The sequence below is a fragment of the Protopterus annectens genome, chromosome 13.part0 (assembly GCF_019279795.1).
Source record: "Protopterus annectens isolate FY-2018-M chromosome 13.part0, PAN1.0, whole genome shotgun sequence".
In the NCBI taxonomy this organism is placed as follows: domain Eukaryota; kingdom Metazoa; phylum Chordata; order Ceratodontiformes; family Protopteridae; genus Protopterus; species Protopterus annectens.
In genome coordinates, this window is record NC_056747.1 from 1,045,264,808 (window position 1) to 1,045,285,684 (window position 20,877).

At 42.8% G+C, this 20,877-nt stretch overlaps 1 protein-coding gene across 1 annotated transcript in view; it reads left to right on the forward strand.

Annotated features, from left to right (window-relative positions):
- PGAP3 (post-GPI attachment to proteins phospholipase 3) overlaps positions 1 to 20,877 on the forward strand; it is a 571,410-nt gene that overhangs the window by 395,104 nt on the left and 155,429 nt on the right. The window contains exons 5-6 of the mRNA XM_044055039.1: positions 9,211 to 9,272; positions 10,634 to 10,770. Of these exons, the coding sequence (XP_043910974.1) occupies positions 9,211 to 9,272; positions 10,634 to 10,770 (199 nt within the window). The remainder of the gene's footprint in view (positions 1 to 9,210; positions 9,273 to 10,633; positions 10,771 to 20,877) is intronic.

Sequence of the window (20,877 nt, forward strand, 5' to 3'; positions counted from 1 at the left end):
GAAAAAAATGCATTTGAATGAAACCTGATCTTACACATATCCAATAATCTTTGGAATTTATTGGAGCACATCTGGACACAAAACTACAGATAGCAGTGTTTCCCCACCCAAGAGTTACATCCATCCATCAACAAGCCCAAAGTGCCTCATCCTATCGGAAGCCACCAGCAAGAATAATTCTTTGCCTTCTGGGATCAATGGTAACTTCTATCACACTAGTACCTCTAACCATATACTATGTGTGGATATTTCAGTGGGCACTGACTGTTCTTTGGTCAATCAGGAAACTGCTCATGTCTCTTCAAATGTCACTGAAGAGGATTTGCAGAACACACACACAGTGGTGGCTGGAGTCTCCTCATGTAGTACAAGGGCAACCCTTCATTCTCCCATCTCCCCAAGCCATAGTGACCACAGACTCTTCCCACCTGGAATAGAAGGGCATTACTTGGGAAAGACTGTCCAAGGCACATGGTCCCAAACAGAGGTCAGTTTACACATCAGTGTTCTGGAGATGAGAGCAGTTCTCCTAGTGTTGCAGACTTTCAGGACTATCTCCCTTTCGGTGTGATGTCTATCCAGACAGACAACATGGCATTAGTTTGGTACTTCAACAAACAGGGAGGAACCATATCCTGTCCATTGAGTTGAGAGGTAATCAGAGTCTGGCAATTGGCAATATATTCTCACAGTATTCTGGTAGCAGCTCACATTCCAGAGAAATCTAATATTCTACCCCATAACTTGAGCAGGTTGATCCTACTCCCTCGGGACTGGTCCCTCAACCTTGTAACGGAGTAGATTTTCAGCCACTGGGGCTGACCTTGCTGCTGCTGCTTTGCTTTTCCCCGCAACACCAAATGCATATTCATGGAATATCCTTCTGTGAAGTTCTTTGCTGTAATTTCCTCTCAGAGAAGTCACCCAGGAATGGTTTGATAAATTTTGGCTCCCCTTAACTCCTTTATGCCTTTTTCATAAGGTCAGTCAGAGTGTCTCTGAAGATCAACCCCTCCTTTCTCCTAAAGGTAGCGCCTGCATCTTCCATTAACTAGCCGACTAACCTCCCAGTGTTCTTTCCAAATTTTTCTAACAAAGGTGAATGTATATTACATCTCCTGGATATTTATCATCAGTTACATTTTTACCTGCATTGAACAAAACCTGTAAGAAAATCTGACCAAGTATTTGTTTTATTTTCAACTGCTAAGCTAGGCAAAAAAGTATCTGAAGTCACCCTCCACTGGTGTTCATTATATATTTTATATCTACAAAGACCGAGGCTCATCTTTGCCTACAATTCCAAGAGCTCGTTCCACTAGATTAGTAGCTTCCTCTACTTTTTTTTTTATAGAGTGTCTATTAACTTTTGCGCTGTGGATACCTGGTCCAAGGCTTATACTTTCATTTCACATTGCAAATTGGACATACGGTCAAGATCTAGAGCCTCCTTTGGTTCAACAATGCTCCGGAATATCCTTCCATGAAGCCACCCAAGTCTTAATGTAGCTGGGGACGCAGTCCTGTTCATTGAGGAACTGATGGAAAAGACAACATCAAATGTGGAAGTTGTATACTAACCTTAACAATAGATCTGAAGTAGGAAGTTCATTTGTCGTAACCTGTGGGTCTTGGATCGATATCAGATCCGAGCCGGCAACTTGTTTCAAGCTAATGGATCCGAGCTCCTAGCTCCTCCCTTCACCCATAATCCCCTGCTAACCCTCCATGACCTTAGATCTAGTTTGCCGCACTTGTGGATAGCTGGATTCCCTTGAGCTCATCAGCTAAGTAGTCAACTAACTGTGTTTTTCTGTCTAAATATTCTTTTTTGTTTAAAAATAAAAAGTGTGTAAGTGTTAGGTATCCTTTAGTATTAAAACTATATTTACTTTAATTAGTTTTCCCTCCTTCAATTAGTGGTGTGTGTGTGTGTGTGTGTGTGTGTGTGTGTGTGTGTGTGTGTGTGTGTTGAGTTTTTGGGGCCTGTGTGTTTGTGTAGGTATCTTTTCTTTTAAGTATGGTTGAGGCCCCAAAAGCCATCTTTTCTAAATGTACCGAGTGTGGCCATAAGCTCTCCCCGGCTGATGGCCACACTCGTGCTTCGTGCCTTGGGGTTGAACACCTTACCTCAGGCTGTACCATCTGTGCAGCATTCAACCCCAGGGCACTGAAAGAGCGGAGGTCGAAGCTGGTCTTGGCGGGACTTTTACCCCCGGACTCTGCTTTGGCCTCCGCTGCCTCCGCTGCTCCCGTGGCTCCACCACAGCCTGTGGTTGCTGCCACTCCTGCCCCCCATCCTCCGTCCGGGACTCAAACTCCCACTAAAGTGTCTGAGGACAGGGAGGCCAGGAGGGAGAAACAGAGGGAGAAGCACCACAAGCGGCGGGCCGAGACCTCCGTTACGGCCCCGCCAGCTAAGCGGGCTTCTCCCTCCACTGCTTCTAGGTCTCCTCCTTCTCCTCGGCTCCGATCCCCTTGCTTCTCCCCTGGGCCTGAGGAGGAGGAGGCCCGATCTCCGTCGAGGTCATCGAGGCGGCATTCCAGGCCTGCCTCGGTGACCTCTTCGAGATCTACTTTTAGTATGTCCGATGCAGACTTGGACCGGATGATGCGAAGGTTCATCCAGGCCCAGCTGCAGATGGGAGTGCTCTTGCCTCCCCCCCCCTTCGACATTCTATTGCTCCTTCTCCGACCCGCTATCCGGGTTCGGAGCGTTCAGAGCCGAGCAGCGTTGGAGCTGGGGGTGGGTTGGCGCCGACAGTACTTGGTACTTCAGATCCAACCCTGCCCTCAAGCCTGTCAGATCCAACCTCTCGGAGCCGTGGCCCGAGCTTCGGATCTGAGGGATTCAGTGTGCCTTCAGCTCCGTCCAGGTCAGAGCGCACTGGTCCTTCGGATCCGATGGTCTTGGCGCCGGCTCCGATCCCTTCATCGGATCCGAGTGGGAGCCGACTTTCGGATCCAAGAGAGAGTGGTTCTCCCTCGGCCTTCGATGTTGTGGAGAGGGCTCTGTTGAGAGCATCCGGACCCCCGGTCCTTGTCTCGGCTCCTCCCTGCACTCCCTCTCTGCTGGGCCAGGCTTCCATCACCCGGCCAAAGGGACAGCCTGCTTCAATGTCACAGATGGTTCCATTGGAACAAGATGTTGCTGGCGAGGCCTCCTCGGACAGCTCCCCGAGGAAGTGCCCCGCAAGCATAAGTGCAAAAGGAGGCACGTGGACTCCCCTGAGTCTTTAACAGAGGACACGGACTTGGAGGAAGGGGAACGCTCCCCAAGATCGCCCCCTGAGGATGTCTCCTTTGGAGACATCATGGAAATGCTGAGGATCGGAGGCGGGTGGTCTGCCCCCAAGTCTTCATCTGACGAGTCTGTGTTTCTGGAGGCATTCGAGGCAGGCCCGTCTACCTCTTGGGTGTCCCCTCCGGCCGACCCCCTGGTGGACCTCATTACCACCAGGGCGTGGAAGGATCCGGACACCATGGAGCCAGTACCAAAACGCCCGGATAAAATACCCCCCTCAGACCGATCACACTGGAGTAAGGGGCCCCCCGTAGATGCCATGTTGACGGCGGCAGCCACGAAGAGGGAATTGGCTCAGGAGAGCCCCTCAGTCCATCCACCGATCAGAGAGTCCCACTTGATGGACCGCTTAGGGAAGCGAGTTTTTAGTTCAGCGACCTTCTCGGTAAGGTCTCTGAACTATATGGCACATGTCATCAGGATGCAGCGGGATCTTATCAAAGAATATGCTGCTTCCCCCGAGTCCATGTCGGAGGATGACAAGCAATTGTACTCCACCTGAATGGCCACTCTGAGATCAATTTCAAACACCTCTATGCGGCTATTGTCCCATGCCACAGAGGGAGCCACTAGGGCTAGCAGAGCAGGCCTAGTCATGAGACGTCAGGCCTGGCTCCGTCATTGTGACTTTGCGGAGCCCTTTAAAGCGTCCTTTGCGAACACCCCTTTCGATGGTTCCGCCCTGTTTGGCAAAACAGTTCGCGAGACACTTGTCCAGAGCGAGAAGGACGGGAAGACGTTGTCTGCCGTCGGAGTCCGCTTCTCTGCTCCCCAGCGGTCCTTTTCAAGGAACCAAAAGGGTCAGAAGAAGATGTGGTTCTGAAAATCACAACATTCCCAACCCGCTCTGGACAACAAGTCCAACCGTGGCAGAGGAGGACAGGGAGGACGCCGCCCCAGGGGCAGAGGGGCTCCGAGAAACTTTGGATCCAGAGAACCTTTCTCTGAGCGGCCCGCGCAGCAGCCCTGAAGGGTTGCTCGGCTGCTCCACTCTGGAGGCAGTCGGGGGCGCTTCTCGAAACACCTAGCGGCATGGGAGTCCATCACGACAGACCGCTGGGTGCTTCGCATTATATCCGGAGGGTACAAAATACCATTACTCCATGTCCCCAAATCCAAGAACCTCCCCGATTTACCACCCAATCAGAGGGAGGCCGCAGCTACAGCAATTCAGCAACTGCTAAGAAAAAGAGCCATCCAGCCCATCCCCCAAGACCAGCTCGGATTAGGGTTCTACTCCAGGTTCTTTTTGGTGCCAAAAAAGACGGGGGACTTGAGACCGATTCTAGACTTTTCCCGCTTGAACCTGTCAGTAACCAGGGAAAAATTCCGAATGGTCACTCTTCAATCTATTCTCCCCCTTTTAAGGGAGAACGATTGGATGTGCTCCATAGACCTCAAAGATGGGAACTACCACATTCTAATGGACAGACGATCCAGGAGGTTCCTTCGCTTCCGGCTGGGGGCCAGTCACTACCAGTTCAGGGTCCTTCCCTTTGGCCTCACCACAGCCCCCAGGGTGTTCACCAAGGTATTAGCAGTGATTGCGGCCCACCTGAGACTCCAGGGAATACAGGTCTTTCCGTACCTGGACGACTGGCTCCTGACCGCACCAACAAGGCATCTACTTTGCTCAGCCAGAGACTTCTTTCTCCGTCTAGCCCCACAGTTAGGCATTACCATCAACGTCGACAAATCTCTTCTGGCTCCAACGCAGGTCATAGAATTCATAGGTGCCAGAATAGACACCAGAGAGTTGCGAGCCTTCCTAACTCCCGAGAGAATCCGGAATTTACAACTCCATGTGCGGGCTATCCTCCAATCAGAAACTTCACCAGCGGAATTGGTCCTGAGGGCACTAGGCTCCATGGCGGCAGCGATTACGCTATTTCCATGCGCCCATTTGAACATGCGGGTACTGCAATGGACTCTTCTAGTGCAATGGTCTTTTCTATCCCTTCCTCTCCACCATCCCACTGCTATCAGCAAGGCTTGCAGGAGGGCGCTACTATGGTGGCTCCAAGCCTCGAACTTCCATACGGGCCGTCCCTTCTGCACCTCTCCCCCTCTCGCCACGGTGACCACGGACGCTTCCCGCCTCAGGTGCGGGGGGCATTATTCAGGCAGGACATTCCAAGGCACGTGGAACGACACAGAGACCTCCCTGCATATCAACGTTCTGGAGATGAGAGCGGTGCTGTTTGCGTTGCAAGCACTTCAGGACCTCCTCCCCATAGGAACGATTGCAATTCAGTCGGACAACATGTCGGTGGTCTGGTACATCAACAAACAGGGGGGAACCAGATCTTACCCTCTATGCTGTGAAGCCATGAGAGTGTGGGAATGGGCGATCTCCTCCAACCGCTTTCTGATTGCAGCGCACATTCCGGGGAGGACCAACATCCTAGCAGACAAGCTCAGTCCGCACCCTTCTTACCCCATACGAGTGGTCTCTCAATCCACTAGTAGTGAAGCAGATATTCGCAACATGGGGGCAACCCTGCTGCGATCTTTTTGCGTCTCCATCAAACACCAAATGCGGCAATTTCTTCGCTCTTATCCCCCCTCCAGGGGAAACTCCAAGAGATGCTCTGGTGCATGCTTGGCCACCCGGTCTACTTTATGCCTATCCTCCTCTACCACTAATGCTACAACTCTTACAGAAAGCCTCACGGTTGGGGAGCAGGATAATCCTCATTGCCCCATTCTGGCCTCAGCAAATTTGGTTCCCTTACCTGTGGTCTCACCTTGTGAATCACCCTTGGATTCTAGATCCCACTCCGGATCTCATCTCCCATCCGTCGTACTTACCGACCCCAAACCTGGACAATCTGAAACTGACAGCTTGGTTGCTCCATTTCCACTCCTAGTTAGGACTCCCGGTATCTCTTCACCAGTCAAAGCCATGCTCGTGGCAGCGCATAAGCCCTCCACCAGGAAAGTGTACCATAGTAAATGGAAAAGTTTTTCCATCTGGGCGGAGCATCATGATCTAGATCCCTTTACGGCTCCTCTTCCATCCATATTAGACTTCCTAACTGAACTCTTTCAGGAAGGTGCTAGTTGTTCAACTGTCAAAGTGCAATTGGCAGCTATATCACATTACCATGTGGGACATGATACAGGGCCTTTGATGTCGGCCAAGTTGTGTAAAACCTTTCTCAAGGGCACCTTCTTACTTAGACCCCCTGTAAAGGAAGCCGTGCCACCCTGGGATCTTACACTAGTTCTTCAAGCCTTGACTGCTCCACCCTTTGAACCCGCTGCTTCAGTAGATCTCAAATTCTTGTCATGGAAAACAGCATTCCTTGTAGCCATCACTTCAGCAAAAAGAGTGTCGGAGCTTCAAGCCCTCTCTGTGCAGCCTCCTTACTTGATCTTTCACCCAGATAGAGTGTACCTCAGGATCAATCCCTCTTTTCTTCCCAAAATAGTATCAGAAACCAACATAAATCAATCCATAAATTTACCGGTTTTCTTCCCTAAATATCAGAATAAGGGAGAGAGTACAAGCTGCACTCATTAGATGTTCATAGGCAGCTTCGCTTTTATACTCATAAGACAGCTGGCCATAGACAATCCGACCAACTGTTTGTTTCCTTTGCCAAATTTAATTTGGGGAAAGCGATCTCAAAAGTATCTTTATCACGCTGGATTTCTCAATGTATCCTATTGGCGTATCAAGCCTCTGGTAGACCCGCACCCGAAGGAGTTCGTGCTCATTCCACCCGCTCCATTTCTACTTCTGCGGCCTTCAAGTCTAGAGTTCCATTGGATGATATTTGTTCTGCAGCCACTTGGGCTTCATCTCATACCTTTATTAACCACTACAAACTAGATGTGATTTCTAGAGGGAGAGCATCCTTTGGCTCTGCGGTGCTTCGCAATATCCTTCCATGATGGCCACCCAAGGTGCAGGTAGCTGGGGACTCTGTCCCACAGGTTGCTGACAAATGAACTTCCTACTTCAGATTAAGAAGTTATGTACTCACCATAACGTTCCATCTGAGTCTGTAGCTTCATTTGTCTGCAACCATCCCCCCCTCCTTCCCCCTGGCCTTCTTCGGATCTACTTGTAGTTGGATACCCTTTTGTTGGGCATATATTTAGGGGCAAACTCGATCTGAGGTCATGGAGGGTTAGCAGGGGATTATGGGTGAAGGGAGGCGCTAGGAGCTCGGATCCATTAGCTTGAAACAAGTTGCCGGCTCGGATCCGATATCGGATCCAAGACCCACAGGTTGCAGACAAATGAAGCTACCTACTCAGATGGAACGTTATGGTGAGTACATAACTTCTTAATTTGTGTCATCTATTTCAATCTTTCCTTAACTTTCCAACCTCCACCCATCCATTTTCTTTTTGTTTTTGGTTTATATTTTCTTCACAAGTGTCACACCTAGATGAACCTGGCTGGCTTAGCCTTGATAGCTTGCTCTGTACATGAGAATTTTGGGTAAGGGGAGGAGCTTGAGCACCGGATCCAAAGCTTGAAAATGGCTGAAGCTGGATCCAGCATCTGATCTGAGATCCACTCATTGAGGACAGAAACAGACAACACAGATCTGTTGTTATGGTGAGTACATAACTTGTTTTTCTTTGACAGCATATTGGAATGGGATGGACTCTAGAAGCATTCTAGAGGCAAATACATGGTCGTCTGTACATAATTTTACAAAGCATTATGTACTGAATTATTTTTTCAGATCTGGGGCTGGCTTTGCTAACCACATTCTCCAGGGGCTTCTGGATCCTTATTTGTCCTCCCAGGCTGGATATGCTTTGGTAATCAACCTATTTAACCAAAAGGCTAATGCAGTTATGAGAATGATGAACATAGTACAGTTGTGTAAGTTGCCCTTAACCATAACAGTAGACGATCATATTCCTCATTGCTGCAAGTAGATGCACCCACCTTCCGTCCTCCACTTCTGTATATAGTTAGTTGTTGGGATATAAAATTATTTGTCACTGTTATATCTTTAGAGGTTCAAGATGAATATGCTCTTCTGTTTGTATGGGCAACAAAGTCCTTAAAATTTCTAGAATTTGACTGCCGATTTCCCTCCTTTGTGCTGTCCAATCAGTAGTCAGAGTGAAGGTGTGTGAGGGTGCCAGAGATTTCTGAAGCTGGTCGGTTGTTTCTTGGACAGGAAACAACCAAAATAGTCAAAAGGCTACCGCAGCAGTGAGGAATTTGAACTTAAATTGTTATGGAAAGTGCAAATTACACAACTCTACTTTTTATTTGATTAAGGAGAAAGATATGATACTCTGAGATATGACCAAGAGGGAATGGTGTTCTTCAAGATGAAATGTTGCTGTAATTTAGTTTTATTATGTAGACTGTGAGCTGTTTTCCTCTTATTTTCAAATAATCCTGATAAGCAGCTGATTCATTAAAGATCATAGAAAAGGTCGGTGGTTTGTGTGGGTGACAGCATCAGTTGCAGTAGAACGAAAAGTTGGTTGTGAAGGTAAAGGTTGAAACTGTCCGGGTTGCTGCAGATACGTCAGGTTAAGTGAAATACGAGCATATAGGAAAAAGAGCATTACAGCAGGCTTGATAGTCTTAGAGAGTTGTGCCCCTATTCTTCTGTATATTTATCTTGCTGTGTTCAAGTAAGTCATCAATATTAAGTAATCAAATTTCTTTTTGTCATTTTTGATTTTTTTTTCATTTCATTTTATGCTCTTGTTAATGATGCATTTTAGAGCATTGTGTTTCACATCTTATATTACATATTTGGGGAGAAAATGAAACTGTTTAGAAACATATTTTTACTTTTCATTTTTTGTCTGTTTTTTCAGTACACTCATATCCTTGCACACATTTAAACTACTGTGGAGACCAACACTTGAATCTTGATTAATCCAGTGATTTCATAAAATGTGTTGTTTTGCAGAAATTGGATTATTTCTGTGCATCGTCTGTCATCCTGTACTCGCTGTACCTGTGCTGTGTCAGGTATGTTGCCAATATTAAGGTGAGTGCGTATGCTGGTGAGGGATGAGAAGGAGGAGACATTTATCTTTTTTTTTTTTTTTTTTTTTTTTTACTGGATGCTGTGTAGTTTTAAGGATTTTTAATAGTGAGGCTGTGTATCAGTAGCTATTTGAAATACCAGGACCTCAGACATTCTTCCTCTTTCTGTTGCCAGAACTATGCTTAAGGTGAACGCTCAGGTTAGCAGTGTGAATGTAAAAAAACATTTCTTTATGTCTTCAGTGCTTTTGTTGCGGACAGTTCTGTGGTTTAAGTGAGAATTACGGTGATAATTACTGGGTATAGTATGCTATTAATTTCTGCTATGCTAATAACTGGTTTTGGTAGCCAGTATAAACATGGAAGATACCATTAAAGCAGTTTAGGTGTACTGTTGACTTTTAGGACAGGTTAAAGAGCCCTAGAATTAATCATAGCATTGATATGACAACTTAAGTTGGATGAACAACATTGTAACTCTGTAACTCCTTGGTTCTCTGAATGTCAACAGGCTCATGTTTGCGGTTCTTTGAATTGTGAGACTGTGAATATGAATATTTGGGGAGTATGTAGCAAGTCCAAGGTTGCAGTATTTTGGTGTATAATCCCACCTCCAAGGAACAGTGATCCTGGACTCAGCACATTTAAGTAGCAGGGATGGAGGGGTCATAGCCTCCTTGGGTGAAGGGTGCAGGAGATCAAAGCCCCACAGCAGGAACACTTATGAGGAGATATGATGAGTTCAGCTTTTGATGCACTTTCTTTGAAGTAGCACTTTTTATTTTTATTTTTAATTTTTTTGAGTTGCAGGACTCGCTGTTTTAGGCACTCCTGATGAGAAACATGTTGCTTCTTAACATTTAGTGTGTAAAAGGATCAGAACAGTGTTCATTTAACTGAAAAGACTTCTGGTATTTCTTTGGAATATTGAAAATGCCACTTGGGACATACTGTGTGCTTTAGAAACTTAGGGTACTCACAAAGCATAGTAGTAGTTAATGAAGTGACGTGTTTTACTTGTAAAAAATAGTTTCATTAAGCCCTTTACTTTTGCTGTGTTTCTTTGCTTGCCTGTTTTCAAGTAAAGTGGAAGATTTCACACACTGCCCTTCTGTCTCCAAGAGGTTGTTGTTTGTTAACAGTACTTTAAAAGTGCATGTTTTTCTTAATTGCAATGCCAAACAACTTTAGCCCCGAGCAGTTACTGAATCAGTTTTTCAATGCAAGCACTTTAGTAATCTTAATGTGCTACAACTCAAAGCTCTGTTTGGTTGAAATGCAGTGTTATAGCATTTGATATGGTTTATAAAGCTGAATTTTACCTTTCAATAATTTTTTTTCAGAACACTGGGCCTTAGGCATCCTGTATTAGCCAGCTGCTTTGGAATTGTCCTGATACTCTTCTTCACATGTCACATAGCATACCTGACCTTTGTGCGATTTGATTACGGCTACAATATGTTTGCTAACATAACTGTAGGTATGGACTTGTATGAATTTTAAAGCATTCTAGATAATTATTTAACTGACTGTAATATATAGCTTAGAAAGAATAAGACACAACACTACCACCTGATTGTTTCTAACTGTTGTGTTCTAGCTTTATACTATGTAGCCTGTGTTTAGAACCTCCTCATTATTGAAATAGGTTATGTATTTGTACTCTATATAAAGGCACTGGGAGATGAAAATGTTAGCCTGAAGTCTTGTGTTTCAGTAGTCTCAAAGTGTTTGTGTATCTAAGCATGCCAGTTTGTACACTGGGGTTGTCCTTACCAGATAATAGCCTTACTAGATTTGAAGGCATTGAATACTGTTTTTTTTTTCTGATCTGATAAGCTACTATTAAGATAGATGTTTTGTGTGATTGTGGGCTATTCCCAGGTACACATGTACTTAAATACATATGTATATGTGCTTGTCTACAAAATAGACAGATTAGTAATGCACACATTTTTGTAGTTAGTTATTAATTTATTTTTTCTGAATTGTCTTTATTAAAAATTTTAACAGCAAAACATTAATATATGATAATAAAAATGTAAAACAAATATACATATCTAAAAGAACAATTATAAACAACAACTAAAATAACTGTTTACATTGGCATATACTATAAAACTAAGTCTTTAAACAGAAAAAGTAATGTGATAAGTAGTTAGTTATTAAAGTCAGTTTATCCAGCAGTTCTTTGAATTTCAACCATATGTTATATGAAGAGGTGATTGTAGGTGTTCTTGTCTTGATTGTGATAAGTTCAAGATGACAAACTTCAGTTGCCGAGTGTACAAATTCCTTCATGGTATGAGTAGTCTTATTCTTCCAGATGTTCTTCATATTTCACTGTTGCAGTCATTACATTTGGGTAATCTGCTGGCAGGTTGCCCTCAGTTGGCCTGAATAACAAAGTCTTGGGTCCTGCGTCGGTTGCTTTCTCCTCTTCCATGACGTCAGGTCGTCAGGGGTATAAAACATGCAGCCGACGCCATTTTAATCAGTCTTTCTTGCCGTGTGGTGCCCAAAGCAGAAGCACTTCGCAAGTGCCGGTCGTCTGACTCCTGAAATTTTTGTATTCGAGTTTCAGAACCGAAGTCTTCAAACTAAAGCTAAGTACCCCGTTGGGGAAACTTTTTCTTGTTCCTTATCGATGTCAGTAAAAGTTAATAATTGCATTACTTGTGGGAACCAAATACCTCATAAGGATTTTCATTTGTACTGTATTCCTTGCCTAGGCCCAGATCATAATGTGCCTTGCTGTTGGTTTTGTGCTAGATTTAACCAAGGCACTATTAAGCGTCAGTATATTTTTGCTTCTAAATATTTTGGTCCAAGATGTAATTATCCTGAAATGTCATCAGTTAGCAATCTGACTACCGGAGTTCATAAAAAACGCAAAGAAAAAGACAGAGACAGACCATCGAGGTCCAAAACAGACGAAGATTCTCCAAAGCCAGTTGCCGGTTTGCTGGTACTCAGTGAGGTGCTTTCGCAGCCCCTGATACCTGCTACTTTTGAGTTGCAGACCTCTACTGAGACCCATTCGGAGTCCGGTATGCCGTGAGATTTTCAGAGTATTGAACCCGTGGATGTCTCTCCCTTGGATGGGTCCGGAGCCGCTGAGCAGGTACCAGCTTCTGAGGCTGTTTTCAGGCCTCAACATTTTTATATTAAACCGACGCCAGCAACAAAAACAAGGTCAAAAACAATTTCTATGTCTAAAAAACTGATGCATGAGCCACGTGCTCAGGCCCCAATGCCTAAAAAAACAGATGATCAAAATGGCTGAAGATTTAATTACCTTGATTAGGGGTGTAATGCCGTGGTGGTACGGCGGTAGTGTTGTTACCTCACAGCAAGAGGTTCTCCCGTTTAATTCTCGGCTGTGCTTGGGAGTGCCTTCCGTGTGGAATCTGCATGTCCTCCCCGCGGTTGGGTAGTGTTCAAAAGACATGCGTACATAAATGGGTGTGCCTTCGTTGAAGGTTGAGTGTCGAGCTGGCACCTTGGCGTTTCGTAAAAATCTACTGCCAGTCATTAGCGGACCGGAGTTCCACTGTGGCGACCCCTTACTGTGAAAAGCCGAAAGACAAACAAACAAAGCCCCCCCCTTGCTAAAAGGCCTAGGCAAGGCACTGACTGAATCTTCAGATCAGGTTTCCATTTCTTCTGATTCCACTTCTGATCAGGAATTTTCTATTCCACCCTATGAGGATTCTGATGCAGAGGAATCCATCCCATCTGCATCTCCTCCTGAGGATTACTCTTTTGGAGAGACTCTGCATACTTTAAGGGAACATTTTCACTGGGAGAGTCAGGACTTCTCTGAATCAAAAAAGAGGCTTAGGGATTTCCTTCTTCCTCAGCATAGGCCTTTGGCAATACCTCCTGTATTAGACATTGTTGTGTTTTCGGAATCAAGCATGGCTCCTGATTCCCTGCCTCCGGTTCCTAGTAAGCCAGACAGATATTACAGGGTTCCTGATTCCCACAAATTTCTTTTCAAAAATCCTGCTGCTGATCCTAAGACCATTTCTCAGGGTCCTAAGGGTGTAAAAGCCTCTACAGCCAAAAATCCTAACCCTTCTGATAGAGATTCCAGGGCGCTGGATAGATGGGGTAAGAAGGTTTATACATCTGCAATCTTGGCAATCAGGGCTTTAAACTGCCAGTTTCATATGCTTAAATATCAACAGCATGTTATGGGCTTACTGAAACAGAAAATTATCTTGATTTCTGATTGTGTGGAAAATAGAGTTACAGGAATTATTGCGTTCAGCAGAACAGGTTGGAAAGCATACTTTGCAATGTGGTTTTGATTCCTTGGAGGCCTCTTGTAGGGCCGTCGTTACTGGATCTGTGATTAGAAGGCATGCCTGGCTCAAGGAGCAAAATCTGCATGATCATGTTAAAGCTAAATTGTTGGATGCACTTTTGCACCATGATACTCTTTTTGGTAATAAGGCAGAAGAGGTTTTAAAGAAAATGGAAGACAAAGCTAAAATCTATGCAAACTGTAAAAGATTTCTTGCAAGTGCAGCCACCCAGATTCAATAGGCACTGGCCTACTAAAAATTAGTCCTTTCCTGTGTCCAACAGAGCCACTCAGGGCAAATCCAGCTGCTCAAAAGGCTCCAGATACCAATCACTGGGTTCTTACAGATCAAAGCAATGGGGTGCCTCCACCTCCAAATCTGGAGGAAACTAAGCACAACCCTACAGTAAGCAGTCTCAATGACTTTCCTCTACCAGCACCAAGCACTTACCTTTTGGCAGCCCCCTTGGGGGGAAAATTAGCACTTCAGACTCAAAATTGGCAGTTAATTACCCAGGACAAGTGGGTATTAAACGTAGTATCCCAGGGGTACAGATTTCATTTCCATATTTTGCCAAATCCAAACGGCTGGCCGGATCTGCCACAAAACCAGTGGGCAGAGGCCCAGAAACAAGTCAAGTCCCCCATGGATATGGGGGCTATTCAACTGGTACCAGAAAAGGAAAAAGGACAAGGTTTTTATTCAAGACTTTTCCTGGTACCCAGAAAAGATGATTCTTCGTGACCAATACTGGACTTATCGATTCTGAACACTTACCTGGACATTCCAAAATTCAAAATGCTGACTTTACAACAGCTACTGCCTATGCTAGGCAGGAATGCTTGGTTATTAACTCTAGACTTAAAAAGGCATACCTGCATATCCAAATAAGGGAATCGTGCAGAAGATACCTCCGCTTCTAAGCAGGTTTTTTGCACTACCAATTCTCTGCACTGCCCTTTGGCTTATCTACTGTGCCCAGGGTCTTTACAAAGTGCCTGGCACCAGTTATTGCATTCTGCAAACAAAAAAACATTCAAATTTATCCTTATCTGGACGATTGTCTCATTCAAGCAGAGGACAAGGACACTCTTCTTCAACATCTGGCGTTTGTAAAAAGGCTTCTAGCATGCCTAGGGTACACCATAAATGAACAGAAATCACAACTGGTACCCTCTCAAATAATTACATTCCTGGGTGCAAGCTTGAATACAACTGCCCAGATGGCTTACCTCATGCCAGACAAACAAAGGCAACTGACAGCATACTTCAAACAAATGGCAACAAAAACCCAGTTATCTGCAAAACAAATTCTGCAGGCTTTGGGGTTCATGGCATCCTGCATTCTACTAATTCCATATGCGAGACTGCATATGAGGAAACTTCAGTGGTACCTAAAAAGTTTATGGAGTCAGCATTATCACAGCCTGGAAGCTATGATCCCTCTCATTCCCTGCCTACAACAGGAGTTTCTTTGGTGGGCAGAGACATGTCACCAAAACAAGGGACTGTCATTCACTGTACCCCCTGCCACCCAAACCCCAACTACAGATGCATCAGACTATGCTTGGGGGGTCCACCTGGCAGGGAGATGCATTCAGGGCAAATGGAGCCCAAACCAAATGCATCTGCATATCAACCAGAATGAGATGCTAGCTGTTCAGAATGCTCTGACAGCCTTCAAGGACTTACTTCATCCAGGACAACTACTGATAAAGGCGGACAACACCATAGTTATGTGGTACATAAACAAGCAGGGGAGGTACACATTCCTACCTGCAGACTAGCTATGGCTTTGTGGAACACAGCCTTGACTTACCAAGTACATCTTCAAGCTCATTTCCTGCCAGGAAAGCAAAATACTCTGGCAGACGACCTAAGCAGAAATCTTATGGACCCTCACAAATGGAAACTGGATCCACAAATCTTCAGCATGCTAACACAGAAATGGGGGAGCCCAGACATAGATCTATTTGCCTCTCCCCAAAATTATCAGCTGGACAAATTCTGCACAAGAAATCATCACAAAAAAAGCATGGAAAGCGGATGCTGTATTCTTCATCTGGAAAAACCTATCAGTCTATGCCTTTCCCCCTCTGCCTCCGCTTTCCAAGGTCTTACTAAAAGTCAGACAGGAAAAACCAAAAATGGCCCTGCCAGCACTGGTGCCCGCTTCTAAGGAATATGTCTCATCTTCCTCCATGGTACTTGCCTCAAATACCTCATATACTGTCTCAGCAGAACTATCAAATTCTGCACACTCAGATCCAAACTCTGAATCTTGCAGCATGGCTAATCAACTAATTATTCAAACAACACCTCTCAGTAAATCTGTGATGGATGTCATTTTGGAATCCAGAAGGCCTAGTACTAGAAAATCTTATGCTGATAAATGGAAGAGATTCTGTGCTGGGAACCAAGCACAAGGAATAGACACAGCAAAGCCCAATAGTTTTCAGATTTTACAATACCTGACTGAGATACTTGACAAGGGCCTGTTTTTCTCTTCAATAAAAATCCATGCCTCTGCCATCTCAGCTCATTACAACACAGAGCCTCCCCTCTTTTCTCATCCTCTGCTTAAGCAGTATCCTAGCGGGGCCAAAAAATTAAGGCCTCCCAGAAGAGCCCCAACTCGTGCATGGGACCTCAATTATGTGCTGGAAAAACACACCCTGCCTCCTTTTGAGCCAGCTGCTACTGCGGATATAAAATTTCTATCTTGGAAAACAGCTTTTCTTTTGGCAGTCAATTCAGCAAGAAGGGTTTCAGAACTACAAGCTCTCATGGCATTGGAGCCTTTTATTATATTTTACCCAGACAGGGTGTCCCTCAGGACCAATCCTTCTTTTATGCCTAAGGTGGTATCCAGTGTGGCTCTTAACAGACCATTCACCTGCCAACATTTTACTCAAATCCACAGAGCAAGGGGGAGCGGATTCTGCATTCATTGGATGTACACAGACAACTAAGATTCTGCTTAAATAGGACCAAATCTCTAAGAAAGTCCGAGCAACTACTGGTAGCATTTGCTGCAGGATCAGAGGGGAAGGCTATATCAAAGCAGACTATTTCTAAATGGATAAGCCACTGCATTAATTTCTGCTATTTATACCATGGTAAACCTGTGCCCAAGGTGATCAGATCACATTCCATCAGGGCTGCCTCTACTTAAGTAGCTTTTCTCAGAGGGGTCCCAACCAGAGACATTCTGGAAGCTGCTACTTGGAGCTTTGTTCACCTTCACAAAGCATTATCATTTACCTCTCTTCTCTAAATCCAGGGCAGGCTTTGCCACTGCAGTCCTTCAGGGCCTTATAGCCGTTCCTAATGCTGTTTAGTTCCATCTTCCCATCCATAGCTTTGGGATTATACCCAAATGTAATGACTGCAACAGTGAAACACGAAGAACATAGCACAGTTGTGTACACTTACCATAAATGTAGATGTTCGAGTGTATTCACTGTTGCAGTCCGGGTTACCCACTCGCCATCCCCCTTTTTCTATACCTTTTCTCTATCCTTCACTATTCTCAAAAGCCTTTGTGGTATATTTGCTTTTTAGTTGAAGGTAAATTGTATATTTCTAAAAGTGCATTTATATATATTTACTGTTTATTTAAGTATATATTTTTGCTCCCCATTTGGGGGGCACCTGACATCTGGGGCAAGAAAAACTAATTAAAATGGCGTCGGCTGCATGTTTCATACCCCTGATGACCTGACGTCATGGAAGAGGAGACAGCAACCGATGCAGGACCCAAGATTTTGTTATTCAGGCCGACTGAGGGCAACCTGCCAGCAGATTACCCAAATGTAATGACTGCAGCAGTGAATACACTTGAACATCTACATTTATGGTAAGTGTACGCAACTGTACTTTTTTGGTAATGACTTTTCTTGCTAATGTTAAGGTACTCCATAAAAGAGAGTATTTTGTTTCATCGTCACAAGTGTGAATATGTGTATTAAATACAATAAGAGATTTGGTCCGCATAAATTTATCATTAAAACAAACAAAGAGAAAAAATCATATTATCCCAATATGTTTTTAAGTTTTGTACAATCATAAAACATATGTTTCCAGTCAGCTTTAACATTTAGTTTACATCTTTAGCATCCTGTGTCTTTATTAAATATCAGTTAAACTTTATGTGGTGTAATAAAGGTTCTGTGTAAGAACTTCCAAGAGAATATCCTCCACCTTAGTGATGAAGTAGTTTGTTTTTTATCATCTTCACTTGGAGGAGTTATTATTAACAAGTATGAAATAATCCCAATAGCTGTCTGTGACATACTTTTGATTTCTTAAGTACCATATATATTTTAGATAAAAGTCCATTTCCAATTATATTCTGGTGCATTAGAATGAGTAAATCAATGAATGTGGGGAAATAATTTCTAACTGTTGGTTCTATTAGATTAAGCCTATGTTCAACCAATTGTTTACAGTTTTGAATTTCTAACCACATGTCTTTGTTTAACTCAAACTTGTTAATGATATGGTCAACTTTCCATTGTCTAGTAATTGATACTACTATAACAGTTTTTTTTTGTCTTTAAATGTAGTCATGGTTGTTAAATTAAATGTGTTAATACTATTCTGAGTGTAGGCAATTGGAAATGCAAAGAAAACTCATGCTTTATATTCAGGGGTCCTGAAAATGGAAATTTTAAAGGAGGTTAATATCATATTGATATAATAAGAGTTAACTTTTTTTTCTATAAAATAATCCATTAGTAGCTATTTTAGTGTATGATTTTGTTAAATTATTGTATTTACACCAAATACCTCCCTGAATAACTTTTCCATTTGTCATTATAATTGTTATATAAGCAAGAAATTACTGTCTTAACAATTGAGGATAAATAATATAATTCTAAATCTGGAAGACCAATACCATCTAATATCCAATCTCTAATGTGTTGGTTTAAAGCTAATATGAGCTTATTAGGAAACCTTACAAATCTCACAAACAAAGAATTATAGTCTTTTATATTTTTTGGGAGTACAGTGGGAGGGATACAAACTGTATTATATATAGAATTTTAGGAAGGATAATCATTTTCATTAAGGAGAATCTGTCTTCTATAGTGAAACAAATATTCCATTTATTAAGAGTTTGTTTTATGAGATTTAAGTTATCATAATCAAGGGTTGTTATATCTTTAATATTGTCAGACAAGATTATCCCTAAGTAAGTGATTTTACCGTCTTTCACAATGTATTTATGTAATTTCATATCTGTTTTATTAATATTATAATTAACAGGTAGTATTTTAGTCTTACTCTCATTAAAATTGAGTCCTGATTTATTTTGGAATATTTCTATTTCTTGGAATACTGCAATAAGAGAATAATTGTAGTCATTCAAAGTTAATAGGATGTCATCTGCAAGTAATTGTATTTTGGGATTAAAACATTATATGTTAGTATGCCGTTGATGTTTTTATTTGATCTTGTGTAATTTGCAAAAAGTTCCGTAACTAGGGCAGAAAGCATGGGGACAAGGGACAACCCTGTTTAGTACCTTTAGTAATCATGATTGATTGGTAAGTATATGAGTCTATCTTAATTTACACAAAGGAGTTTTCATAGAGAAGTTTGATTAATTGTAAGAAATTGTTTGAAAAGTTATATTCCTCCAGTACTAATAGTAGGTACTCTGAATTAGCGGAGTCTAATGCACTACTGATATCCAGACTAACCAAAGTTAGTTATTTTTTTTTAATTAATATAATCAATTATTGATTGTATTCTCTTGATAGTAATATAGGTGTTCCTGTTCATTATAAACCCAGTCTGATCATTGTTTTATCAACATTGGAATAAATTGTTTTATTCTAGAGGCATAGATTGCTATGAATAGTTTATAATCTACATTTAGTAATGAAATTGGTCCATATGAAGAACATTGTGTTGAATCCTTGTCGTGTTTTAAAATTAAGGATATTAGGATGTATTTCCAGGATAGTGGTACCTTTGTAAGTCCTTTAACTATTCAAAATACTTCTACTAAAATACTCAAAGCATCCTTAATCATCATTCTGTATAGTTCATACACAGCATCATTTCCAGGTGCCTTATTGGGTTTTAATTTATTAATTTGAATTTTGAGTTCAGACATTGATATAGGCTTGTCAGTTATTTTATTTGATGTTCTGACCGTCTATTTTCAGTATATTTTTTATAAATGTTTTAATTAGATATGGTGTATCCATTGTTGGTTTGTGTTGATTAATTTTATTAAAATGACACCTGAAAACATCCAAAATATATTCAGTTTTGGTAACCTTCTTTTTACTACTAGAGGAGTAATAATTCTTTGATGTGGTTAGATTTAACAACCAATCTGATGTTGTTAATCTTCTGTCCATTCATCATTGATGGGTTCGGTTCAGAGCCCTCAGAACCAAGTCAGCCTTTTTGCCAAGCTCGCGCTAGACAGAAAATCTCTCGAGCTAAGTCTCTACCCAGAATGCCCTTCTCACTGTTACCTCAGATCTCGTTTGCCACGTAGCCGTAAAGCTGCGTTTCAGCTCTCAGCTAAGTGGAACTTTATTTGATATTTGTGTGGAAAATTTTTGATGTCTTCATATTTTATTGAGCGAATAGTATTTCTAATGTGTTTTCTTCTGTCTGAAATTGTTTTTTTCCTCTCTACTCTACCCGTTGTTACCACTGGTAAATTTTCAAGTACCATTGTTGGTACGGCCTTTCCTCCCTTACCCTCGTGGTTTTCCTTCAGTACCATAGCTGGTATTGTCTTTCCTGTTTAACCTATTAGCTTTGGTTTTTAGTAAGGTGTTTTCTTTTTTCTCTACATATCACTGTATTGCTATAATTGTGACTTCTTTGAACGGTGGTTGACTAATTGGATTATACTGTTGGCCTGTGGTGTCTCTCTATCAAGATGTCTGATAAGAAGGGTACTTCAGGTTTTAAGCAGTGTGCTTCATGTAATGGCAAATTACCTAATAGTGATTCTCACGATGACTGTGTATACTGTTTGGGAATGCCCCACCTCTCATGTGACATTTATCAGCATTTCAGTCAATGCACTCTTAATGAGTGCAAAAATAAACTGATTCTGGAAGGGTTACTCAAATCTTCCTTTTCAGAGGCCATTTCTGCGATAAAGGTCTCAACCCCTCCTACTAAAGACAAAAAGAGGTCCCACTCGGTCCCCTCCTCAGCATCGGGTGATCAGGGCAAGCCTGTAAAATCAGAGGTCCCAAAGTTGTCTTCTGAGTATAAATCTGCCTTTACGGCTC